Genomic DNA, 27,711 nt, shown 5'->3' on the forward strand with positions numbered 1-27,711 from the left:
TAATGGAAAATAATAAAAAATATTAATATATTTACTAAAATATTATATGTTATATAAAATATTTTTGACATATTTTTCCTTATCACACGAATTTCCAATAAAATTATTAGTCTTTAATAGTATCTTACTGCTAGCTATGTCTAACAATAAGTATATTTAAAGCGTTTTTAGTAGTCGAGTAATCGATTTATCGACTATTCGAATTCGATTCGAAGAGATACGATCGAACTCGACTCACGTGACACGTGACACGTCTCGGCGCTCGCACAGCTGTTTGCGAAACTGCAATCTTCTGCTTGCCATTGAATTTAAGGTTATGTATATATCAACGCCGGCAGAGAGGTTAGATTTTAGTGGTATGTCGCGGGATGAACGATGAACAAGCTGCTATCTATTTCGATTAAAGAAGTTAATCAGAAGATCTATGGCAGCGCAGTGCGACCGTCCGAGATCTGTAAAGCCTCAATTAAGCTAACTTCAATCGTCAAGCCTTTAAACGCTTATATCACCGTGACAAGCGATGTTGCGGAAGAGCAGGCGAGCGCTGCTGATGAGAGACAACAGAAGAATTCATTATTGGGACAGCTCGATGGCATTCCCATCGCCATTAAAGACAACTATTGCGTCAAGGGTAAACCTACGACCTGTGCTTCTCGGATGTTGGCCAACTTCTCCCCGGGTTACAACGCCACGGTCTACGAAAAGCTCAGGATGCAGGGAGCCGTCTTGATCGGCAAGACTAATCTCGACGAATTTGCCATGGGCTCCGGCACTGTAGACTCGCTTTACGGGCCAACGAAGAATCTATGGGGCTCGGAGATGTTGCCTGAATTTTATTCGTACGGGTCTGACGGTTCGCAAGTTACCACGAGGAAACTGCATGAAAAAGATGCGTGGCATATAGCAGGTACATTGCCGCAAATTGTTAGACATTGCTTAGTGTATCTTTTCTGTTGTTTAATTAGCTTACTTTGAGGGACATATTAGCAATAATTTTTTGGGATATAATAAATGCATCTTAGGTGGCAGTAGTGGAGGTTCGGCAGTTGCAGTAGCCACAGGTACCTGTTATGCGGCCTTGGGCTCTGATACTGGCGGTTCCACTCGCAATCCTGCGTCCTATTGCGGTCTAGTCGGCCTGAAGCCAACTTATGGTTTAGTATCACGTTATGGTCTTATTCCTCTACTAAATTCGATGGATGTACCAGGTATTTTTGCGAGAACAGTAGACGATGCTGTATTAATTTTAAACGCCATAGCTGGTCCCGACCAAGCAGATCCCACTACCGTACAAAGAGAATATGTTCCAATTAATTTATCCGAAACGATAGATATTAGCAATCTCAGGATTGGAATACCAAAGGAGTACGGGGTACAAGGTATAAGCGAAGAAATTGAGGGATGTTGGGCAAAGGTTTCTCATCTTTTAGAAGAAGCGGGAGCCAGTGTCGTCCCAGTGTCGTTACCTCACACCGATTACTCTATAGTATGTTATTCCGTTTTAAATCGATGTGACGTAGCTAGCAACTTGGCTTGTTACGACGGTATAGAATATGGTCACAGAGCTGATGAATGGGGTTCGGCTCACGAATTGTATAAGAAGACCAGATCGGAGGGTTTCAACGACGTGGTCAAAAGTCGTATACTAGTCGGGAATTATTTTCTCTTGGCGGAAAATTACGAAGAGTATTATGTTAAGGCGATGAAAATGCGTAGATTAATCGCGCAGGACTTTGACGTTCTGTGGAATAACAATGTAGATCTTCTACTGACTCCGACCACGTTGACTGAAGCTCCGATCTACGACGAATTCGTACAGCTGGACAATCAGACACAATGTTTGATTCAGGATCACTGTACGCAACCCGCAAATATGGCTGGTTTGCCCGCGATCAACGTGCCGATCGAACTCTCTCGCGAAGGTCTACCTTTGTCCTTGCAATTAATGGCGCCACTTTTTCACGAACAAAGGCTACTTACCGTGGCAAAGTGGATCGAACAGACAGTGCGATTTCCGAGACTCGAACTGAAAAATTCATGCCTGCTTGAATAAAATAACTTTCTTACGAACATTTGTACCTTCTTTTATATTCCTTTTATATTATCTTTTAAAAGATAAGAATAATTATTACTCCTGAATTTTTTTAAATTTGCGACATCATACATTTCATGTTAGATAGAGAAGAGTGGGTGAAATACGGACACCGGGGTAAGACCGGACACTGTCATTTTGGTATTTTTCTGTCATCCGTACCCTTCCGCGATAGTGTCACGTCGTCACGTGTACGGGCTTGACTCCAGCCTGTACACGGTGACACTATCGCGGAAGGGTACGGATGACAGAAAAATACCAAAATGGCAGTGTCCGTATTTTCCCCACTCTCCCCTACGATCGATCTATTGCGATTACATATGAATTGCCAATTTTTAAAATCGAATTTCATATATCCTCTTTGAGTATTATATATACAATTAGAACGAAAATTAGAATATAGGTTTTGTCGCGTAGCGCCGTAACCCCGAGGCTATGCAACGTAAACAAATTTTACTCCGGTATACCATCGAGCGTATTTGAAATTCTATTCGTCGAGTAGTGGCGTTTGCTTTTGCAACCAAACAACCCTCATCTCGTTTCACTGGACCGCACCGTAACGTTCGTATATAAAGACGAAATTGTGGCTCTTTTCACCATAAGACTAATTCTTTGCTTTAAACAAAATGAGGAAAGAGCTTTTTCAAGTAAGTAAATATTATTAAAAGAGCAACTTTTTATTAAACTTTTAGTTTTTAAAAGCATTTGTGCTTTTCGAATCCTTGCACATTTCGTATTTACTTTTTATCTCGGCTTCGGTTTTCTAATACGTATATTCACTGTGAGTTGTTGAGGTTTGCACGACGAAACTCTGACATTTCGAAATTCATTGTCTCCCGAGGACCCGAGGGTGATTTAAGCAGAGAACAAACAACTGACAATACGCGTGTGCAAAATCTATTCACGTAACGTCTTCGATAATTAAATCGTTGTGACATTTTAGTCGGATCTATTGTTTACATCAGATTAACAAACTAATAGAGAACTGAGGCAATCTAATATGTATGAGAACACAGTTGTGTTTTATTGTTGCAAAACTCATGACAATATATAAAAATTTGCACCATTATAAAAAATAATGATTGCAGATTGTACAATAAATTTAGTATCAAATATAAGATTTATAGAAAATAAATAATTACTAGCCAAATTATATATAAATTATAATATTTCCTGGTCTCGAAATGAATCCTTGCCTTCACTATTTCAAACATCATTTACTTACATTAAAGAAATATTATTCGTTGAAAAGTTGAGTAAACGGCATTCAACATCCACGTACTAAATATTAAATAATATATTCATTTCTTTTCTTTTCCTTTCAATTCAGCGCACTATCGGTCTCCAAGCTTAAGGAAATAATATATTCTGTCTGTATACATATATTACTTCGTTCTCCCGTAATAGCGTAAGTAGTATCGGAATCGTGCATATTCGGTATTCTCCTATTTAGGCGCAGTGTCGTTTGATTTTACATTCCCTTTTCTTGCCATATTACGTAATTTCCTGTTCTTATCGCTGCATAAAACTCGGTTTTGATCATTACGGAACCACGAGAAATGAGACGATTATGCGTTTCGTTTCAAAGAGAAAGCGAGTGCTAGTATTTTCGTTATTCATTGCAGCATCTCGCACTATTATTATATTAAATATAAAAAATTAAAAAATTTCTAAATTATTCCCCGAGTGTCAAAATATATAATTTTTAATTAGAAATTCCTGTTATTTTTCAATCGATTCGCCTGTGGATAAAATTAACGCGTATAAGGACGACTGATACTCGAATATGCGCGCCGAACTGGGTTACCTCGTGACAAAGCTATGTAATTAATGGCAGAGGAAATAATGTATCTAAATACCGTGTCCGGTATCGAGTAAGCTGCGCTCGTATTACATGCTTTAATCCAGGCTCATAAAGCTTTGCGACGGCCAAGGGCGAGAGCGCGCCGCGCCGCGTCGTGCTTTAGAACATCAAACGCGTTCGGCAATCATTCTCCTTTGAGATTAAAAAATATGAAGCCTTTGTGATCGATGCAACCCTCAACTCCAGCCCGGTTACTTCATACGTTGTTTCGATACCTCGATTAACGCTCGTCGTAAATCTGTGACTAATATTCTCTGTATCTCTGTCCGAAAACGCGACTGTTTTGTCGGCTGCTTTACGCGTTCATTATTCCTATTTGCGCAATTTTGTGTGCAGCAACAATAACAAGAGGGGAGAGAGATGATTACGCAGGGGAGAAAATTATTAAAACTTTCTTACGTTCTCTTTCTTTTTTTCGCGCAATTAATGTCGCACCTACGCTGCGTGATACATTTTTACGACTTGATTAATCTCGCGAAGAAAGTTAGGAGATCATCAAGAGCTGTTTTTAAAACACAATATTCGTTCATATGTTAAAGCCGCGCATTCGCGCGTTTCGTAATCTATATATATATATATATATATATATATATATATATATATATAATTGTGAATTGTATAATTTTTAAATAATTGTATAATTTAAAAAAAAATCGACAAAATCAAGGAAGACGAGGGGCGCATATTTGATTCAAAATTTCCCGATTTCAAACACGATGCGTTGTCGATTATTGGCGGACTGTTGTTCTGCGTCCAATTAACATCTGCTTGTCCAGGCGCAAATTACAATACGCGGTTAATGGAAGCTGAATTTCGAGAGTACGCGTGCGATCTTCCGATTTACAGCCAATCCGCATTAAATTCTGCGGTTAGGTAACAGAGTATGCATTCAAACACCCTTTCACATCCAGATCTTCATACGATAAGCCAACGTTTCCCAACGTATCGCGAGATTATAGAAGTTGTAACACGAGAGTTTTGGTTAATACTGACTAATAGAATCCTTTCTTCATCTCTCATAATTTTATATTCTGCAATTAAAGTAAAATTTAAATGGCGACGAGTTTTAGAATCTTTTTTATTTTTATAACGTGTGCGGCGGTGTAAATTAAGTAATGTAAAAGCGTTGAATTTCAGCACAAAATTTCAAAGAATATCTGATGATAATTAGTGAGAACAGTAAAAAAAGAGTTACAATCGCGTTTAACAAGGTTCTAAGAGAACGAGCTGCGAGAATGACACTAACCCTTTGTTGCACAAATTTTTCTGTTAAACATACTTTGCTGACTAATTGTAAAATCGACTGTAGTGCATTTTGTGATCTTTGACAACCTTCTTCTTTGATTACGTAATGCACATTGCTTATTTAATATTATATATAAACTTCAAAGAAATTATAAAATATTTAACGAGAGCCTTGTGCTTGCATTTCGCTAACTAGTTTTTCAATATTAGATTTTATAGAGCAGTTAAAGACCGTCTCAAAGCTGGTTCTACTTGCAAACGGTTTCCGTTTTATTTTTATAGTGCTAAGCGAGGTGCTAAGAGCAGAAAATGCAGCAGTTTCACACATGTAAATTGAGTGAAAAGGAAGAAGTAGCGCACGATTGAATACAGATATATTTTTGAGAAACAGGGAAAAATCCTTAGGGGAATACATTGGGACAATTATTAACAACAAGAAGGTGGTGAAAGGAGACGATTGTCGCTCCTCCGCGAGGAGCAGCTCGCGAGTAGGTTTTCAGGCAAAGGTCGCCAGGGTAATTTTGTTCACGATACCGTCGTCGCACTATATGCAAGCCTCGCTCTCACCTTCGCGGCGCGGAAACGCCGAGAATCTCGGAGATCGGACGGCAGGGACGGTTTCGCCGAACGAGATGGAGGGAAAAAGGCAGGCGGCTGGCCTACGTGCGAGAGGGTGGCCGTCTCTGGGAAAACAGGGTTGGGCACGGGGTGGCGAGGACGCATGCGTCGGACCCGGCCGTCGGGGGCTGTCGTGTCGCTCTCTGTCGTCGGTTACGCCAGTCGTCGTGACGACTTCGTGCCGTCGTCGTCGAGAAACGTCGTGTTTTTAAATCGTCCGCCGCGCGCTCACGCACCGTCACCGAATTTTCCCTCTCTTTCTCTCTCTATCTCTCTCTTCCGCATTCTCGCATCTTTACCTCTTTCTCCCTCTCTCCTTTTCTCTCCCATTTCTTCCCGTCATATTCGCCGCCGCGGCCGTTTTCGCTCGTCGCTCGCTTCCGCGCGCGCGCGCACGCGAGTGCGGGAATGTCGCGACGTAGTTCAAATCGCTGGCGAATTCGCGCCGCGGGTGTCGTATGCCGCGAACGTCGTCGCGGATGAGCGTTTCCGCGTGTGTGCTCGGTCAATGGGGGATCGTACGCGAGTGATCTCGCGAGGTGGTGCGACGGAGTGACTACGTCGGGACCGTACCTACTCGCGCGTTTCTCGCGCGACCGCCGAAATCGGTCGGCGCGGACTTGGACAGGTGCGCGAGCGACCACGAGCACCCCTCCTACCTGCCGCGTTATCACCGTTGGTTGCGCGCGACCACCCCGCAAAGGTGCTCCATGATTGCACCCCGCGTCGCGACAAGTGGATGGGCTTCGGCACCGTAGATCGCCCGATATCGCACAAGTGAGTGTAATAGATTAGTGTAATAAATACGAGAGAAAGAGAGAGAGGTGGGGGGAAAAGGTAGAAAGAGAGACAGAGAGAGAAAGAGTAAAAGACTACATGAGTGGAATTTGGACTAATGTCTACAACTGATGAGGTGCTTTCAAGGGTTTTTTCCTCAGTACGATTCCTCAGTTTGCAATTACAGACTGAGATTAGAGATATGTGCTTATCTCGGACAAGAGTAATAATTGCGAAAAATATATTGTTACGCTTTATTATTATTAATTAAATTTTACAAGATTAATGTCCATTTCCATCGATGTCGATTAACTTTAATCTCGGTTTAACTTAGTTCTAAGAATTAGAAGGAGATAAAAAGTAAATTAAACTAGAATTAAAATTAATTTGCATTGATAAAAATGGACATAAGAGGTTGATAATAATTAAATAGAGATAGATGATCATAAAGCTGATACGTTTGAATGTGAAGCAGGATCATTCGAGAACTGCTTCAGAGTTGAATATAATGCACCGTTTCTCGCGGAAGAAACGAAAGACCGCGAGGGATCATGCGTTCGAACGTATTGCGCCGAATCGATATACCGTATTTCCGTAACATATGGCACGCAGTGGAAATGGAATAGTTTAAAATACAAATCTGTTATCCGGATAGATCGCAGGCAGATAGATTGCCGTCGTACGAGTACGCGAAGTTTTTCAATGATCGGGAAACTTTTTCGATGGTGTGCGACAAGTAAGGATATTTTTCTCTCCGGGCAATTTTTCTTGCAGACCGATATTTTCTCCGCTCCTTCGTGCTAGGGTCTTTGCAATCGGTTACTTTGAGTAATTTCGAGACAATTCCGCAATACAGATAGCGACAACTATACATGGGGTGTCGTCTCCCAGTAGATAACACTTTAATTATAATAAATTCCATAATTTGATAAAACAAGTAATAAAATTAACATAAACTAATATAATATGTAATTATTATAACACGAATATGACGTAATGTAATATATAATAATTATAATACATAAATTTCAATATTGCAATTACATAATAGATTCCACGTTAATAAGATCATTATTCATAATATATTATATTTGCATTTGCCGGACGACAGTACGTTGCAAAAGTTAAAATGTCACATGAAATAAGAGGAATCAGCCGCATAAACTCCGCCGGACAGTGACTCGTTGCAATGCGACATCAGCGGCAGTTTAGCACCGTTGCCGTCGTACTTTTGTTGCCGCAGTTCGCGCGACTATGTCATTTCCTTTTTCCGCCTGACATCGGGTCGTCCACGTATAACTCCGTTAGACGAGTAAACAGGATTGTGTGCCTAGCAGAGGCTCCCTAGTACTTTCCACGGTGTTATACCGAAGAACACGCACGAACGGGGAACGGGGGAGTGTCGCGCATTTCGCTCTTGCGCGCGACGTAAGAGGAAATATTAGTTGCAACGTCTGTCCGCTCTGTCGGTTTGCATCTTTGTCGATATATCGCGCGCGGCGTGAAACCGTCGACGCGCCTCCGTTTATTCAGACCTCGCGTATTGAAAAACCTGAACAAACGGAGTATATAAGCGTGGACGACGCGAGAAAATGAGACAAACGGAGAAACCTTGGCCATATTTAATTTTCAACGCGGAACCTCTCGCCGTTTATTTTTTCTATTTTCTTTTCCAGCGACACCACCTCGTTTTTTTTACTTTTGTTTTCCTTTACGTAGAGCCTCCGTGTCGCACCCTCTGTGTATTTGACACTTTAGTATCGGATTACCGTTCTACTAGTTCGTTTACAAGACTACATACAGGGAAAACACGTATAGCTTGTTAGAGAAGAGCTACCGCACGTATGGTTCATTGATCATTCGGTCGATTCTTATTGCTCTTTTTTAGGCGAATTATGCTAATTAGTTTGCCCAGTGGCGAGCCGTCACATCGTCAATTCAATTTATCGCGCTAGGAATAGCTTCACGTTTCTCTCCTTTTTTTTCTCTCGTTTCTCTCGTTTATCTCTTCCCAGTAATTTTTCGTTTTATTTTAGAAGCATCAGTTCACGCATTATGCAAGGATATATAAGATTTCGAGAGAAAGTTGAAACGTTCCTTGCGCGTGCAACCTTAATATCTTCGACGCCCGAGACTTTCTCACGATTCATCATATTTTTATCTCACTTCGTTAACGCTGTAATTTTTTATCTAATTAGACGATAGCGGATTGCATGCAAATAATACATCATGTTGATAATTAGGGTAGAGTCTTAGATCTTTTAAGATTATCTCAGATTCAGATTTTTTTATATTCTATATATGAATGTTTGTCACATTTGCGTTATATCATAAAAATTGCAATGCACGAGACGGAAAATATTCTGAAAATATTCTATTCTGTGGTAATCAATATTCATATTCTTTGTACGTTTATACCATTCGAAAGTTTCATATTATATACAGTATAAATACAATTGTTATATATACTGGAATGCGTTGAGTCCGCGATACGTGCGTCCGTGACGTAGTTCCGCTCGATAAGAAAATTCATTACGCTTCGGAAAACTGCGCGTTACGTGAATAACGTCATGCAGTAAAAAAGGAAGGCAGCAAGTTCACGATAACGAAGCATCGAAGACCGGTTAGCCGGTTAATTTCATTATCGAGAACGGCCAGTAAATCGTGTCCTTACTCCATGTTGCATTTAATGCCTCTCATTAATTCGTGAATTGAGTTTAAAGCGCGTTACTGACCTTTTTTCTGTCATTTCGTGCTCACTTAGTATCGTCACTTAATAAATCGATGCATCTCTCGATCATCATTATGAAGTGTTACATGGTAATTTATTAATTTAAACAAAATTATGAGATAAAGAATGGCAGATCTCCTCAATTACTTAAAGTTTGCGATTCATCTATTTAGAATATGTAAATAAAATTTAATTAATTAATAAGGCAAATGTATAATCGTGAAATATTTGTGATCTAACAATAAGATAATATATTCCTAAGAAATATTAATTTTTATTTCTAAAATGGTAACATTATACATCTCGAAATTGGCCACTTCAATTTCAACTCGAATTGTTCAGATTACAGGACTTCTCGACCGCAAGGGATTAAAATTTCGACGAGCTTAATCCGCGGTGTTCAATGGGAGGGATTTTATCGACAATCGTAGAAGGACATCACGAAAGAGGTGAATAATTCGCGAGATCAGTGTTGGAAAGAGAACTCGCGTTAAATATGAAGATGATCGTACAAGTTTCAGAACATTTGCATCGCGCATCGTAAAGCGGCGCCGAAGGCTTCTCCACAAAGAGAAGCCGTTTATATTACGTTGATTACTGAAGCGCGTGGGTTCGCATGGCGGACGATAAAATTTTGCCGTCACTCGACGGACTGGCTCACCGTACTAAGAATACCTAATATCGATTAACCTTGCGACCCGTACACGTGAGAACGTTCTTATAGTATCTATTTTTTACTATACGTAATTAAATACCTGACCCCCGTGCTGCTATGGGACTCCGCTTAATACTAATGATATAATTACACTATAGCACAAGGCATTGTCACAATGATAGGCATCAAGGTTGTTTTCATGGTTTCCTTCGAGGAATTCGAATCGATATTTATAGGTACATCGAGATATACGAGATATAGAAAGATCGAAAAGCTTTTCGTATATCCAAGACATCTTTATTTTTTTTAAAGATATGTAAATGATCAAAAATTGACATAAACTTTAAAATGATATGAATTTTGGATAAAAAATGCAAAAACAATTAAGTGAATGTAAAACAATTAAGAAATATTTTTTATTCTGTTATAATTTATACATTTGCCGCATTTTTTTCGTAGCACGCTAACGAAATTCACTTTTTTATTTTTTAAGCAATTTTACATACAAATACTACAAAATAAAGTTTTATTACTTTGAGCAATATTTATTATTCTGTTTATTTCAATTATATAGATTTATTCTTCTGACAATGAGTAGATTTAAAAAAAAAATTTTTTCTTATATCGTGTTTGTTCTTATTTTAGATATATATAATTTTATATATATTGGCACATTTCGCTAATTTATTAACCAATTATATCCTTCTTCATTTATAATTAATTTAGTAAAATTACACAGCTGCGAAATTCGATGTTTAATTTAAATTATTATAAACTGTATAATTTTATTTATATAACCTGTTATTAGCAGATAATTATTAAATTTAGAGTAATTAAACATGTGAGTATACGAAAAAGCATGATATTTCATATCGCATTTATATATCGTATCGTCTCATTCGGAAGCATAACTGTTGAATGTTAAATATTATATAGCACCCATTGTCTGAATTTGCAATTACTTCCGGCAATATCTAAATTGAGCGCATATAGTGCAATATCGAATTGCAATCGATATGCAGAAGCAGCTTACGCTTTTCATCGAAATGATATAATCGCTCGGCCGTTTCATTTCCCCCCGTTAAATTTGTCGTACGATCTAATATCGACGGTATGTCGTATCTTTTCATTTATGCTTTAACGAGAAGTGCGCGAAAAAATTTAAATTTTCCACTTATCTTACAATTAAAATTCTACTTTCCTAAGGAAGAGGATAAGAAAATCCTATTTTAATTAAAATTTTAATGAATTTTATGTAAAAACTTTCATCTTTAAACGTGTCTTTGTTGATCATCTAAGAAAATGTTAGAAATGTTATATAAGAGAATATATCATTTCTTTCTAAAATTTTTCTTTACGTTGCGGTTTTCGCGATGTTTCGACGCAGTTCTGATCCGCGAAGCCAAGACGCCAATCATCGCGTGTAATAGTTTTCTTGTGGCGCAGATGGTACATTCCTGATTCAATTGGATGACAAAAGGCACGTTTACGGACAATACGTGTCACTGAGCTGCAGAATGGTTCTCCCCTTTTGATATGCCACTAGCGATTAAGTACCCTAATCTCACTGACATCGTTCACCACTAACAATGCTTGTGTTGGGCCAAAGCCTTTATAAGTCCTGGGCACTTTTAATCGAAAGAACATAGCTTTAATAGACGGATACATATGATAATTCGATTAAAACAGTTGACTGTATACAGATAAACTTTATAGATACATATTATGATTAAAATTGGATTGCATTCATATTTTGCCTCAGAATAAAAAAAGAAGGATTTTGAAACTACTATTGCAAACATTTTTTTGTTAAGTTACAGTCTTGCGGTAGGATTTTTTTCTTTCGCTTTTACCTTTTATCGTGCAATCCAGACACGTTGCATTTTTTTATGATAAAGATAATCCGATCCTGCAATGCGGATTTGAGTTATGGCGTTGCGAACAGTGCGGACAAATAAATAGTACCTGGTGGCGCGTCCCTTTGCACCGGTGCCAAAAAGGGATGGCAAGATGGGAAATAAGGGGATCATCAGAAATCCCCTGAGTACGGCATAATGGATCCATTGAGAAGGTATCAGACGATATAGGAATATATACGTTCTCTCTCTCTCTCTCTCCCCCTTTAGAAATTATAAGATAGATAAACGATACAGAACAATTACAATAACAATTACAGCAATGAACGTAATTAAATAAGCACAATAGAATGATATATGCAATATTAATAATGATAACTCTAAAATCTATAGTGCGTTATAAATTATAATATCTCATAATCGAATCAATTAGAAGGAAGCTGTATAATCTCCTAGAAAGTATAATAAATTAATTGAATATAATAATTAAGCAGTGTCTGTTAAATTCGCTGGTTAAATTTGCGCACGGCTCTATAGTTAATCTCCAATAGCCGGGTATATAAAGTTACGGTAACGAGAGATAACGATTGGCCGTGTCAAATAAATTTAATCTGTTTTGGAAAGCCGTACATTGCCATACAAATGATACAAAGCAAATAATACAATGCTATTTTTAAAGTATGTTATTTTTTCACCCAGCCAAATCATTTTATGTTATTTATATACACACACATATACACATTCGAGGAATATTTTTGACTTAATACGGTCCCTTTATTTAATACCGTTATTATCTAATCCAAATACCGAATCTGCTTGTTTTGATTCATTGTTTTAATTTACTTTCAATTTTATCACCACAGAATTTTTTTACCTTATTGCAAAATTTACTCTATTACTGTAATGTGTTCAATTTGATTGATAAATAAAATTTATTCGTGCGATTCATACGTCGAACCAGATTTACAGCGCGACATCGAAATATATTTCCGGCGATTGAAAGTTATTTTTCACCGACATGACCTTTACTATTTCGATAATATCCATCTCTCATTGTTTTAAATTTAAACCGATACTGGATATCTTCCTCTGCTAACAATGCTCGCCCTCGAAGCTACTTGAATTACGGCATCGCGACTGGTCAGAGCGGATAAATGGTACCTAATCCTACTTGCCGTGATGCAAACTAGGGTCAAGAAACGGCGGATCTCTAGAAAAGCGCGCGAGAAGCTAATAGTGCATCGACCTCGCGTTTTGCTAGGAGAAAGAGAGAGAGCCGTTTATTACCGTCCGAGAATAACGTTTTCCGCACAAAATTAGTAGTCAAATTCAATGTAAAAGGAAATAAATCTATTTTGAGTCACCTTTATAAAATTATCCCATTTTCAGAATGTCGGTATAATTGACAGTTCTGATTCATTCATAAAAAATTATACAAGATTTTTTCAAATGTCACAAGAATATTTTTGACAATTAGAAAATAGAAATCCGAAAATGTCGAGTCTTATTTCCCAGTTTTCATGATTATGATTTTTTTTACTTTAATTAGAATCGATTTAAATTCTCTAATTTTTTTCAATAAAACTTTTGAACGCCATCCAGAATTCTTAAAAAAAATCAGACTTTTAAAAAAAATTTGTCTTCGAAAAATTGAAAATTTCTGTCTAAAAAATGAACAATAGCCGAAATTCTTTCACTTTGTGTTTTACTCGTTCTATAATAATATTGATCGCGAAATATTTTTTCTACAACAATAATAGTGATACCGTTGATAGCGTATAACTTAATGATCGACGCACTGAACAGAAGATTCAATCAATATCAGTATTCATTCTACAATTTATTGAAATTACAATTTTAGAAAATACACGGAAAACGCATATTAACCGTCCAATATTGCAGCATATGATTATTTTTTGAGTTAGTATTGATATATTTACGATGCAATATAGTTTGCTAAGCGCAGTCACGAGTCTGAAAGAGAGTTTTTGACGAGCGGAGCGAAGAAAGGGAAGGCGAATACGGTGCAAGCTGTTTCGCGAGAAACTTTTGAATTATTTCTTCGCCATTTCTTCGACTGCAAGGCACGTCGCAGCGGGATATTATATTCTATAAGACTTTGTTTTACGGTATCGGTGAGCAAAAGGGGGAAAGTTCTCCCCTATCTTTAACATCGTTTCCGTCGACGGGAGAATGCGTCGGCGAGTTCGTTTCGCAGAGAAAGTTGCGGTCGGCAGTGCACAGATCGGATAACTACGTTGTTGGTAATAAGGTCCGCGACGGCACAGAAAATACGAGTCTAAAATCCTCTTTAACTATTTCGTCGAATAACTGTCGCTGTCCCGCGTTTATCACGCAAAAGCCCGTTTCCTGCGTCACTTTATAAACGGTCAGTTGATGTGCATCACGTACAATGAGATTATTACAGCTTATCCTTGATCTCGCGGGGCAAAATAATGTTCGAAACCTTTTACACGGTATTTAAAAAAGGAACAGAAAGGAAATACAATTTTATAGATTTAGGTTGTTAGCGTCTCTGCATTGTTCCTATTTTTTTTCGTTTCTATCTTTTCAATCGGTTTGCGATTTCGAGAGAAACGTGACGTAAACACAAAAGAATGGTACGGTAAAGTTGGAAACGAATTCAAAAATTGTTCCGATTCTTTTTCGATTATTTTTGTAGAAGCGCTGTTTCCGAATGTACATACCTACATGTGAATTAGAAATAGAAGATAACAAAGATCGTTTTTGCATTGTGAGAAACTTACAAGTTTTGGTACGCGAGTTTAGCTAAAGGAATATTTTATATTGTTCAGATATTTATTATATTATGAAATAAATACTAAATTCTTTTTCCGCTATTTTCAATAATTCGGTTACTCGGGTTAACATATCTTGCGCCGGAATATTTAAGGGAATATCAAAGCTAACATAAAATTCTATATTTTTTGAAACCACATGAGCTTTCAGAACTGTGAGTATCGCGTTTCCGCATAAAATGTCGGCCGTAAATGCTAACATAATTTTAATAATCTTGCAGGTACCGAGACCCATATGGATCCCATGAATTAGTTACTCGCCGCGTTGGAGAAGAGAAAGGAAGCCATCCGGCACATGCGGGTCGATATGCGATGCATTTGTGAATCAACGTCCGTCATTATGCACCGGTGAATTTCCCCGTTTCCGTCGGCGCATACGCCAAGTGCAGCCCGAAATTGCCCGAGATCGCGCCGAGAGGGTTCGCGGATTCATGGAATCGTGATCAGGTAAGGATAATTTTGATGTCGTACTGCACATCGGAAAGAAACCGTCACGAAATTTATACGTCAGGACCGGAAATACGCGCCAATCTGGCCCGGTATCTAGGACGGTGACGTAACTGTCATAAGATAGGAAATTTCCGTTGAAAATATAGGATCGGATTTCGTGAAATCGAGCGTGCAACGCTTCCCGAGATACACTCGTGTCAGCTAGAGTGCACAGTGACGAGATTGAAGGAATTGGCGTGTTACCGATACAACATTATTCGAAGCGTGTTTGGTATAGGATATTAATTCATTCAATCGGAAAGTTGAGTAATTCTAAACCTTTCAATAATATGGAAATTTTATACTTATTAATTAAATAATTATACAGAATATTCCACACAACTACAGTGCAATATTAATAGGATTTTAGAAAATAATTGAAGTTTAAAAATTCTCATATGGAATATCAAAATTATAATAGTTTTTAAATTATAATAGTTTTTTATAAGCGATCAAAGTTGGTCAACACGATCGTAAGGTTGATAATTATATTTACACAATTGCATAGTCCATAATTGTAATACATTTATCGATTTGTCATTAAATAACAAGACGTCGTGGAATGAGACGTCGCAACTTGGTGCAATTATATTTCTTTGCATTGTTCTTCGTTATATTAAAGAACACTTTAAACATCATTAATATCTATTAGAGTACTGTATAAAATATTCTAATAATTGTACGGGCGTAATTAGTCGTGTTTTCGTGTGCGTTGTATGAATGCAACGAAAGAAGATAAGAAAAGAAAGTTTCTGGGAGACATCCAGCGACAGTAGAGCAATCATGGGGGTGAATATTATGTTATCTATTATTTGTCATAAATTATTCACGTGTGTACATATCAAAAATCAAAGTATCATTTACCGATATCTATTGATATTACACGCGATTTGTTCGGTTGAAATAAGAATCGAAACGATAGAAACTGACAATTATAACCTATTATTCTGTGATATTGATCGGGCCATTGATAATTGTTTTCTCAAAACGATGCTTACATTCAAATATATACTGATTTATATATAATTGGTTCATTATTTTGAGATTGATAACATGAAATTATAATCGCTGGATTACATCATTCAAATAACGAGAAGCCGTAGAATATCGATATTAATAATTAATTTGGAATTGAAGAAATCCTTGACGGTACATTGAAATTAAAAAAATCACTCACCGGCCGATGCGCAACAGCGGAGTTGTAACCCTGCGTTGATCTGAAACATAAATATTTTTACATTAAAATAACGTCCGAGATAATCGATACTTGAAGTAAATAATTATCGCGCCTGTTAAATTTTTAAAACGTTATTTTAACAGAAATCTGATTTAAAAATGCAAATGAAAGAAACGATCGCGGCCGCTGTAAGCGGCTGCATATTTCGGCATTAACTCGTTAATAACTTCGCATATATAATAATCCGCGAAAAATCACGCGAGTAATATTACGATCGTGCGAATATCGCGACGTTCGCGCGACGTAATATCTCTTCTCGTGTATGATCTCGAAGATCAAACTCCGAAATTGCGAAATTGCGCATTAAATCTCGAACGGTATTGTACGAATAATTCGAGTATCAATGTAATGGTCGCGAATCACGTCGCGCTTGAGAAAGTGACTGTCCTGTGGCACAGGACAGCAAAATAACAAGCGATTACTCACCCCACGGTTGCTCCGCCGTCGCCCGATGCCTCCCAGGCCTCCTCCTCCTCTCTCCACGGTCCTCCTCCGATGTCGCATCTCCGTCGGCGCACTCACTCACTCACTCGTTCACGCGTGAAAATATCGTCACTTATGATCGCGCGACACTTTTGTGCACGGCACTCCCGGTATTAATCTCGCGACGCGCGGCGCGTACTTAATTACACGGCGATGGAAGAATTACGTCGGAGAAGCTACGAACGCGAAACTGTACGATCCCCTCGACGCTCGACATTCCGCAGGTAGACGCGACGAGTGAATATAACATGGCGGAGAGAATTTCGTAAATGACGCGGCCGACTTCACTCGTTACTCTCGCCAGGAGCAATCATCGTCGCGTCGCGAGGGCGCTACACTTGCTGCTTGCTAATGCGACTTTCGATCAACTGCAATCGAGATTAAATCGAGTTACGAACATTCGTGTCTATCCCGCACGATGGCCAAATATCAAGAACATACGACGTTATAAAATATAGACTCCGATCGGTAATTAAACACGTCGCGGCGTTACTTACTCCGTTCCGGCGTTCCGCTCGCAGCTCGCATCCTTTATCCGTGTTCCGAAAACGATGGTAATAATTCATTCTGAAGTCGCGCGTCGGGCGACACGGCGCGAGTCAGTTGACGATTGAGATTCGAAAATGCTGACCGCCCACACACACTGTCCGTAAAACGCTACAGCAGTAACAGTAAATGGTTCATGATTCGCGGTTCGCCATTCGCGCCAATTCGCCAGCTGGGTGGTTTTTTGACGAAATCAAAGAGATGGATTTCATCGAGCTTAAGAATCGAGCAACGAGCGACTGATCGAAACCTGACTGGAAAGTGTGTGGCCAGCAGAAAAGCGAGACTCTCGCTGCGAAACAGATCATCCATCCGAAAGAATGTAATGGTAAGTCACTATTATCGAACGCGATATACCTCGGTATCCGTATGAATTCCGTGAAGCACACGTATTAAATGTACATTCGACATACCAGTTTTTCGTAACCTAAACCCGTCAATTCATGCGTTGCTCCGCGCTACGATCCGACTTCGAGAGCAATGATGTTTACGTTACAACGCGGCCGCGGCTTCTCGGCAACTAGAGTAGAAGGGATAGAGTGGGAGTAAGGTAACTAGACACGGCCGGCAATGCCGGTATGGCCCGACGCGGTGCGCGCGGGGCGTCTAGTTAGTTTTCCCCCACTCTATCCCCCCCTATTCGAGTTGCCGAAAAGCCGTTAGTCGCGAGGTCGCGGGTGTTGCGGTTCGCGGCGTGCCGGCTGCTGGCACTCGGCGCGCGTGACATTCGTGACTATCCGCCGTTTTTGCTCCTATACGCCGATACGGCTACTACGACAAGAGGTTCGCCCTGGCCTTTTTAGAGCTGTAAGTATAGCTCACTGGCCAATCAAAGAAGAAGAAGAAGAAGAAGTGACAATGTCCGCGGACTGCGACACACCCTCGCCTCGCCGCCCGCGCTCCGCGTCTCGCAGGATTGTGGTATCGTTGTTCTCGGAATACAGTGCGAGTGCGCAATAGTACACGAATTGCCGGTTCAGACGGAAAACTGTGATACATCTGTGAATGTCCGTTTAACACATGCTTCGCGGAATTTATACGGATACCGTGGTATATCGTATTCGTTAACAGTGACTTTTGATTACGTTCTTTCGGACGATCGGTCTCGCTTTTCGCAATCGTCCACTTTGACTCGCCCCTCGCGTCGCTCGTGTCGCGTGGCTTCGGAGTGAATTTGCCGTCGTTTTCGGAACACGGATAAAGGATACGAGCGGACGCGAAGTGGAGTAACGCCGCGAGGCGCGACGTGGTCAATTAGCGATCGGAATCTATTAACGTCGTGTACATTCAACCTCCGTATTTAATCCTATTTTGATATTTGGCGATCGTGCGGGATAGACGCGAAAGTGAATGTTCGTAACTCGATTGATTTAATTGCAGTTAACCGAAATCGCTTGGCAAGCAGCAAGTGTAGCGTTCTCGCGACGGTTCAGACGGTTGCTCCTGGCGAGAGAGTTGCGAGTGAAGTTGGTCGCGTGATTTTACGATATTCTCTCCGCCATGTTATATTCACTCGTCGCGTCTATCTGCGGAATGTCGGGCGTCGGGCGTCGAGGGGATCGTAAAGTTTCGTTCGTAGCTTTTCCGACGTAATTCTACTATCGTCGTGTAATCAAGTACGCGCCGCGCGTCGCGAGATTAATACCGGGAGTGCAGTGCAAAGTGTCGCGCGATCATAAGTGACGATATTTTCACGCGTGAACGAGTGAGTGAGTGAGTGCGCCGACGGAGATGCGACATCGGAGGAGGACCGTGGAGAGGAGGAGGAGGCCTGGGAGGCATCGGGCGACGGCGGAGCAACCGTGGGGTGAGTAATCGTTTATTATTTTGCTGTTCTGTAGCGAATTCCGCCACTTTCTTAAGCGCTACGTGATTTGCGACCATTAAATACACGATACTCGCGAATTATTCGTACAATACCGTTCGAGATTTAATGCGCAATTTCGCAATTTCGGAGCTTGATCTCCGAGATCATATACGAGAAGAGATATTACGTCGCGGACGTCGCGATATTCGCACGATCGTAATATTTACTTGCGTGATTTTTCGCGGATTATTATATATGCGAACGAGTTAATGCCGAAATATGCAGCCGTTTATACAACGGCCGCGATAGTTTCTTGCGTTTGCATTTTGAAATCAGATATCTGTTAAAATAACGTTTTAAAAATTTAACGGGCGCGACAATTATTTACTTGAATTATCGATTATTTTGGACGTTGTTTTAACGAGAAAATATTTATATTGCAGATCAACGCAGATGGGTTACAACTCCGCTGTTGCGCATCGGCCGGTGAGTGATTTTTTTTTTATTTTTATGTACCGTCGAGACATTGACGTTTCCACAATTCTGTTTACGTATACATTTTACCATTTCTCATGCATTGCTGTGCGTGGGCGTACGCGCCATTCTATCCATTTATTACACGAGCACGTGCATTTCGTTGAGCGTTCCGCGATGTATACTCGCTCTTTATATCGCATGTGGGTCAAGTGTAAGCTGTCAATATTTCGCTTTCCGCGTTTCAGCTGCAATGTGTTGGCTCTCCACAGTGCGGGTATTTTTCTTTTCCCATTCCTACGCATTTCGAATATTGACTTTTCGCCATAAATCTTATTTTCACTTCTACGTAATCATTCGGTGAGTTTCAGAGAGCTTTTAATTAAACTTTATCCCGAAAAGAGAGGTTGAAAATCATTAGAATTAATATCATATATTTTAAATTAATTTAAATCTATATCACTCTATATAATGTCACATTGTTTAAATTAAGGTTGGATTTTACTCGTGTTATTTCTCAAGGTGACGCGATTCGTTATCGTATCTTTCTAAGTTATAAACTGCGATTACAAATAATATCTTCTTTCGAATTAGTTTTGGTCATGTCACTAGCTTTATCTTTCAAAATTTATAACTATTAGAAAACGAAAAGGGGGGGCTTAACGGTTCGCGTAATAATTGCATATTCGCAATTGCAAACAGAGGGGTAAGTAGACTAGTTTTTTTATTTCTGTAGGACGCGTTGTGTCTGCGATAATACGGCGGAATTTATGAACTCCCGTGGAATTCTTTGATCCTTTTACGACATTATGGGTGCGATGCAGGAGCGATAATGTCGCGTAAAATCCGTGAGCAGCAAAAGAAATGGTAACGACAATGTAAGCTTACAACGGGGTGCCTTCGCGCTCTAACATTCTTTTTACACGCTCCGTATATTTTGCGGTGCATCCGCCTCTATATCCTGTTTATATGTTATGCCTTGGCGAAAGCCGAAACCATCTTATTTTCTCGTTTCTCGTAAAAATATATTCTATCGAAGATATTTTTTCCGTGACTAGCAATAAGACTCGATCGAATTACTTCTTAAATCTACTTTAGACGAACTATAATTTTGGTATCAGATTTCAGGATAGCACTCTGATTATTATTTTATCTGTAATATGAAAATTATTTTAAAAATTAGAATGCATATATATTATTATATATATTGCAATATATATGTATATATCTAAATTAAATATGTGGCATATAAAATTATAAATAGAATTCTGTCTTCATATCTGACATGAATTATAGATCGTCTGTAATGACTTTACGATGAATTGAATTTTTCGGATGCATTCAGTTCCCGAAAAAGTTGAAATTATTGTTGTTGGAAAGAATACAGATTTATGCCTAAAAGAAATAAAATTTCTACTACACCTTTGTTCATCATCTTGTTGTCTCATTGCACACGCGGAGATTTTTCGTCGACTAGATTCGCAATGACTCGCAATAGCGCGATGAATCTGACGGTAAACGTAATTTGGAGGCGTGATGACATTTTAACTACTGTATAACGGAAACAATGAGTATAACACCCGCGCCCCTCGCGCGAAATACACATACATATACCGGGTGGGAAGGTAACTCTCCCGTTGCTTTGCTAGTAAACTAACTTCCCCATTCCGTCAACATTGTACAATGAATGCTCGCGCGATGCGCTACGCTACGGGGCGAATTTAATAATTGCGCGAATCCCTCTATCTTTGTCCGAGCTCTGCGCAGTACGACGAGGCGTTAATTACTTCCACTATTACCATTTCAGATTGAATCTCGGATTGAATGCGCTAGGACTTATTTTACGCGCGCAATCTTTCTTATGAATAATTTTGCATTTGTTGTTATTGGAGTCCACTGAACTTTTTCGCCATATGACTTGTAGCAGTCGACGCCGAGGATATAAATAGGATTGAGGCAGGGTAATAATTTGAACAATACAAAAAGAAATTGGTGTAAAATAAAAACCTGAGTGCTATGTTAATTAACGCAAATTTATATAGGTACCACAATATACTCAAAATTGTTATAGATTAAAAAGAAAGATGTCCAACTGTTGAATTGGCGTCAATGTAAGATATTTCTACTGACCCTTCTATATAAATTTGCTGGTGACGCCAAGGGCATGAGAGATCCAGCATCCGGATCTTCATCCTAATTATGAATGGCGTCATTCGTTCGGACTCAAGTAGGGGAGACGAGCACGAAACGCACTCCTTCTCGTTCACTCTCGTGCCCGTTCTCCTTTTCTCGCTAGACGGTCCCCACATATTATGCAGTACGCGATATGCTGGCGTTTATAAAATGTGGGCCACTTCAGTACGCGGATCGTCGATGCGCGGATCGCATTACTCGAAGCCGAAGCCGATCGTCGACGCCTACGTCTACGCGACGATGATTGAACTCGTCATATTTCAACGTTCGGCTGTCAGACTGTTTCGATGGTGCCGTTGGCTGCTTTATTACCTTTACGCGAACGTATCGAATCTCGGTGAGTGCGTGTTATTTAAAGTGATCGATTTTTTGAAAATTTAGAGAGAGAAATATCTCGTTTTATTTCTGTACTAAAAGAATTTTGTAAAGTTAAGAGATATTCTTATGTTTTGGAATAATAACGGTCAGTAATAATAGCTAACATTTTAGTACAGATATGGATAATTACGGATGTACTATCGTCGTTTGATAACGTTTCACGGTCATTGCCAAGGTTGATAAGAATGGAAGTGCGGTATAGTCTCTGTAATTCAGCACGTTCTTGTGATAATTGCTTCAAAACTGCAATTTACCGTCTTCCAGCGATATGAAATTGTCTTAAATATTTTTGCGCGTTTTAATATAAGTAGAATAAAAACTAATAGTATATTTGTATCTTCCATCATGCTTGTGCATCGTGATATCTGTCATTTTCTGATATGAAAAAATGATCACTATCTTTTTACACTTTACAAGAGATATTACATATTGCATGAGACTTGACCTCTCGCAAGATAACATTTTCTATTTTTAAAATACCAAAAGGATCAAGCTATTAAAGAGTTAGAGTTTGTAACCGGTGGGAGACTAAGAATATTACGAGTACATCTTTCTTTTAGCATTATTAAGTTGATAAAGATTAAGTTGATAACTTTATTGGAAATAACACGACGCGTACTTAACTTGCGTTTACTACTGGCGTTGTCGTTAACATGAGGAAGACTCGTACTGTAACTTACGAAGCTATACGGCACGATTGAAGCTAGGCATTTGTCTGTGGCCACGGTTACCCGCGTGCGTGTAGAAACTAGGCCGCCACTTCCCTTCGTGTTCAAACGCGCTTCCGCATGCCTCTTGAGGCTGCTTCGTGCTTCAGGAGGTGACGCTGCTTGATGCAGTTTGCTGAAGACACACTCGACATTACGGCGTGGCGTGGTGGACAAATATGTCGCATTAGAATGGATATAGATTCGAAATGGCAGCTTCGTCGTCAGCGAGAGTCAACTTCATAACCGTCGTATAGAGTAGCACGCGGTTTTCATCGCATATTGCTCGGTCTCTAAAAAAAATTTTACGATTAGTGCTTCTGCTACATTGGTCGAAGATATGCACTTTTTCTTTGTGGTTTTTTCGCTATTATTGCCGCAGTTTGGAATATCCGGTTAGATTACAGTTTTTTTTATTTTGTTACAGAGTATAAAAAGTAATAATAATATTCTTATTTATGTTTTTGCAATGGAATGATAATAATCATAGAACTTTTTAACTACAAAACTTTAGTCTCATACAAATGGATGAGAGAGAGAGAGGGAGAGGGGGAGAGAGAGAGAGAGAGAGAGAGAGAGAGAGAGAGACAGAAAGAGAGAGAGATTAAGCTATTCTAAATAATTCAAAATAAAATTGAAATTTTAAAGCTTACTACAAGAGTTTCAGCTAAGCAGCTGACGTCATATTTGAAATTCAAAAAGAGCTATGCTGTCGTGTAGCTGCATGTTGCAAATGAGATTCCATGGCATATGTTTAAAACATACTCAAAAGTGACATCTCCTATGATTTAGCGATATTTTTGTCACGCTAACGTAACACGAATGGCACAAATATGTAAATCTTTACAGTGGCACTTTTGTCACGTGTAACGTCGTCAGGTTGTTATACTCGTACTTAAATTATAACGCGCGAATAGGTTCGCCGCGAGAGTGACGTGTGAAACGAAACAGGTCGGAGCACCGCGCGTGTCGATAAAAACTCGGTTGAACTCCCAAGGTGTCGAGAGTTAACGGCACAAATTAATAACGCCCGCCGTAAATCCGACCTGTCAACGTCGAATTGTCTGAATTGTCCACAATGAAAGATTTCCGGCGTAAGTACGCTACGATGTGTGTTCGACGAGAAACAAATTTTCACGGTTCCGCGTTGCATCCTTTTGATGGCCGGCATTAACATAAATAGGTGTGAGTGCTCCAACTTTACTTGACGTCTTTATCATTCTGCCCTTTAACCCTTTTCTTTGTTTCGGAGAAAATTAGTGAATTTCAACGCGCGTAAAAGTCATAGTAGTTCGAGCAATGCCTTTTCTACTTCGATTTCCTTAAACAAATTTATATATTATACTTTGTCCGGTTTTGTCTAACAATAAGGTATGAAAGATGAGATCTATATAGTATTAGATTATATGTAGTTTTGTAAGTAATATTAAGTAGCAATGGTTACGCGTGCGCGTAACGATAATCTTTCGACATCGTCGCAGATACACTGGTGCACCTGCGAATGCATCATAATAAGCGCTTAGTTTGATTAGCAAATTTGCTCCACGCGCAATTAGCCGCTTCATGAACCGCGTAACGCCGTCTACAGACGAATCGAAAACAATTGGAAACAGTTCGAACTCTACTCATTCGAGTGACATCAAAAGCTTGTCGATTAACTGCGACCCGATTCTCTGCGCGCGCGTCGCGGCTTTAGGATGACGAGACCAGGAAAGATTATTCACAATATACTATAGACGGCACTGGACGATTGAGGGTCGTGTTCGGATGAGTGAAGAAGAATGCGATTCATCGGGGTTATTGACTCTAATCTTTAATTTTAATTGAATAAGAATGATCCGCGGGGAGAAGTTTTAGGTTTTCTTGATTTTGCTAAGTGTCTTAAGAAGAATTTTTTTTTAATTAGAAACGATCATTAATCCTAATCGTAAAGTTAAGACAGATCTTAGTCTTTTGACAGATCCTAGCGCTTTCGTTTTAGCATCCTCGAGATAAGAATAAAGAAATTGCTGACATTAAATTTATACATATAGATATACGTTTTATTTATACATGTTAAATTTTATAAAGTGTACTTGATCAGAATATGACTTAGCTCAGCTTTATATTTTATAGCTAAAATATTTTTTAAACTTTTTTTAAAGGCGTTTAAAAGGCAAAAAGTTTAGGATTTATATACATAAAATAATAATATATTTCCACAATAGTGACCATTCCAGGGCAAAGTGTCTAAATATTGGAAATATCAACCAGATACTTCATTAAATCTTCTTCTACAAAGATCAAAGTTGCTGTGCGTCATTCCTTTCGTAAGAATCATCACCGCTCTGCGTCAGCTAGGTCCAATAATATTGCAATATTCGATTTATTAATTAGAGAGGGACCTCCGTCACCCTTCGCAAGGGGAGACTGGGGGAGAATCGAGAACACGATTAGGGTCTCCTCCCCCGGCGGCGAGAGAAAACATTTCCCCGGGCCGAGACCGGTAAACATGCGGGTTCGCGCCGTCGAAGATTGACCGGTCATTTCAGGGGTGGCATGGGCACCGGGCTTAGGTCGGCACGATCAGGATACCGTTTCCAACTGCGAATCAATGGTGCCTGATTGGCCGCACTCTCGGCGCCGGGGATGTCGATTACACGGGCCGTCGTATAACCATGGACTACAATGACACCCGTGATTTTTGAGCCGCACCCTTGTGACTTTCCTCTCACATTGTCGACCTCGACGCGATCCCGTCCACGTGGTCGCCGTTTCGCGGTGAGCTCGTTAGCAGCGCTCGGCCTGAACGCGATGAAATTAGCTGATGCCGCCGTACGAACAATGACCGACGGCCATTTTCACCCAGGGACAATGGTGACTCGGGAAATTGCGGCGGAAATTTTGCGGAACGCTTATCAATCGTAAAACGTGCTGAAATTACGAGCTGTGCGTGCTTCTAAAGGTCCGGCGCCCATTCTCCTTCGCTCAGAAGCGGTTCGCGAAGTTGGGGCTAATTTATCTTCTACTTTGCCAACTGCGTGCAAATGTGCGAAGTGCGAAGTGCATCGACGTGGAATGCTTTACTGCATAATTTATCGCTCGAGAGTTTCCGATTTCCTTGCACAAGCTTCGAACGTTAATGAATATCTATCAGCGGGCATTACACTTGATGATCACGACGAATCGGAGCGTAATTCGCAACATTATACCTCAAATCATTCAATCTCTCTGTATCTCTTCGATAACAATAGCCGCGCAAACACACATCGTCGCGCGTGGCGATAAATTATTGATATTCTAATTACCTTGGAATAATTAGGAGATACCACTGCGGTCGTGCGGTTTCTAACGCTGCTGGCGAATGCGTTTCGACGTTCTATCGAGATCTCGCTAAATCGTATAGTAATCCGCTTCATTTGCGACGAATGCATATTCCGCCACTATTAGCAGCTGCAAGCGATACAGAGTAACATGATTAATCGCGGGTCTTAACGTGCAGAAAATAGATTTGACCGGTGCAGACTATTATCGGCGCGTATTTCCGTCAGCTTAGAAAATATCCGCGACGTCTACTTATATTACGTAGAAAACGACGCGTCGTATCAATCTTTCTATTGTTAGCGAAAATAACAAAATTGTTTCAAGACAGAGCTAACAATATTCATTAATTACGTTGTTATCTCAGATTACGTTTGTTTTAGCGCAATATTAGATTAAATTTAAGATTACTTTACTTAAGCATTTAAACGAAGATCTAATTATGGAGACGCTGTAAAAGGTATCTGCTATAGCGACTTCTCAAGAAACAATCTTTTCGATTAATTTTACGTAAACTTTACTAGGTAATTTAAAAGGGAGGGTACTAAATCTAAGACCAGGAGAATTAAGAACACCATGGTAATAAATCCAACAAATTGCGGAAGTTTTCCGATAGGATCATGCCGATAGTGCAAGGACGGACAATTAGGTGAGATTCGCGATCGCGTAAAAAAAAGGGGGAACTGAAACAAAAATGATTTTAATTACGTTGCGCGCGTATCTCCAAATTGCATCCGGAAATTAAACAACGGTGGTTCGTGTCCCAAATACTCTTTTTGTACAGTATTATTTATTAAAAATCAATTCTCTTTCACCATTATTCCAACGTGCTGGAACGTAAATGTATTGTAAATTTATTTTGCCAGTACAGTGTCGCATTGGTTGCATTAAACCGGAAGATTCCTCCGCTCATAGCAGTCTGAATCCCCCCTAAAGCACGAGGGTGAAACCGATACCCGTGCAATTTTCTCAATTGCACGGCCCCATCCTGTTCTATTATCAATACATTTCTCTGCGTTGGTGCAAGTTTGTTTGATTTGGTGGGCCGCTAAAATGAATGGTTTTCATACGTATAATTACGGGATGATACGAAGTATTTATTCCTTCCAAAGACCCATAATTAAGATGCTTTTTGAATATCTTCAATGAATATTACGACAATAAACGCATCTAAATACACGTTAATCCACAGCTTTGCATTTTTCTTTAACTGAAATACGCTATTCGACGGTATAATTGTTTAGTGTACCTAGCGAAATCCAGGCTATTTATCCGGCCATTAGCTCGGGAATAATAATAACCGCGAGCGACTCGAAACAACGACGTTGATTTACTGCGCTTCGTGACCGCGAATTTGCACTCGCACCGCTATCACCAATTATCAAAGTGGAGCTTTATTCAGTTAGCGGAACGCTTGTTTAGCTACGCGAACCGCGATAA

General features: G+C 39.6%; 2 protein-coding genes across 6 annotated transcripts in view; both read left to right on the forward strand.

Annotated features, from left to right (window-relative positions):
• The first annotated feature begins 264 nt into the window (after positions 1-264).
• On the forward strand, positions 265-2,070 carry LOC112466235 (glutamyl-tRNA(Gln) amidotransferase subunit A, mitochondrial). Its single transcript, XM_025034227.1, has 2 exons — positions 265-907; positions 1,023-2,070. Exons 1-2 carry the CDS (start codon positions 376-378, stop codon positions 2,051-2,053), a joined length of 1,563 nt encoding a protein of 520 aa, XP_024889995.1. The 5' UTR covers positions 265-375; the 3' UTR covers positions 2,054-2,070.
• Positions 2,071-5,994: 3,924 nt separating this feature from the next.
• Positions 5,995-27,711, forward strand: part of LOC112466245 (kazrin) — a 115,385-nt gene continuing 93,668 nt past the window's right edge. For 3 of the 5 annotated variants that reach the window (XM_025034239.1, XM_025034241.1, XM_025034240.1), the window contains exon 1: positions 22,090-22,223. In XM_025034239.1, the coding sequence (XP_024890007.1) occupies positions 22,174-22,223 (50 nt within the window). In that variant the 5' untranslated portion in view covers positions 22,090-22,173. Of the gene's footprint in view, positions 6,597-14,878; positions 15,105-22,067; positions 22,224-27,711 lie in introns of those variants that run through there. The other 2 variants (XM_025034243.1, XM_025034242.1) reach the window with 2 other exon arrangements.

Source organism: Temnothorax curvispinosus, unplaced genomic scaffold (assembly GCF_003070985.1).
Source record: "Temnothorax curvispinosus isolate PA1 unplaced genomic scaffold, ASM307098v1 QBEX01016011.1, whole genome shotgun sequence".
Taxonomy (NCBI): Eukaryota; Metazoa; Arthropoda; class Insecta; order Hymenoptera; family Formicidae; genus Temnothorax; species Temnothorax curvispinosus.

Excerpts from the sequence above, each read along its gene's own strand:
- LOC112466235 (XM_025034227.1), top strand. The coding sequence starts at position 376 with ATGAACAAGCTGCTATCTATTTCGATTAAAGAAGTTAATCAGAAGATC. Across the intron at positions 908-1,022 it reads AGATGCGTGGCATATAGCAG|GTGGCAGTAGTGGAGGTTCG; the intron begins GTACATTGCCGC and ends AATGCATCTTAG.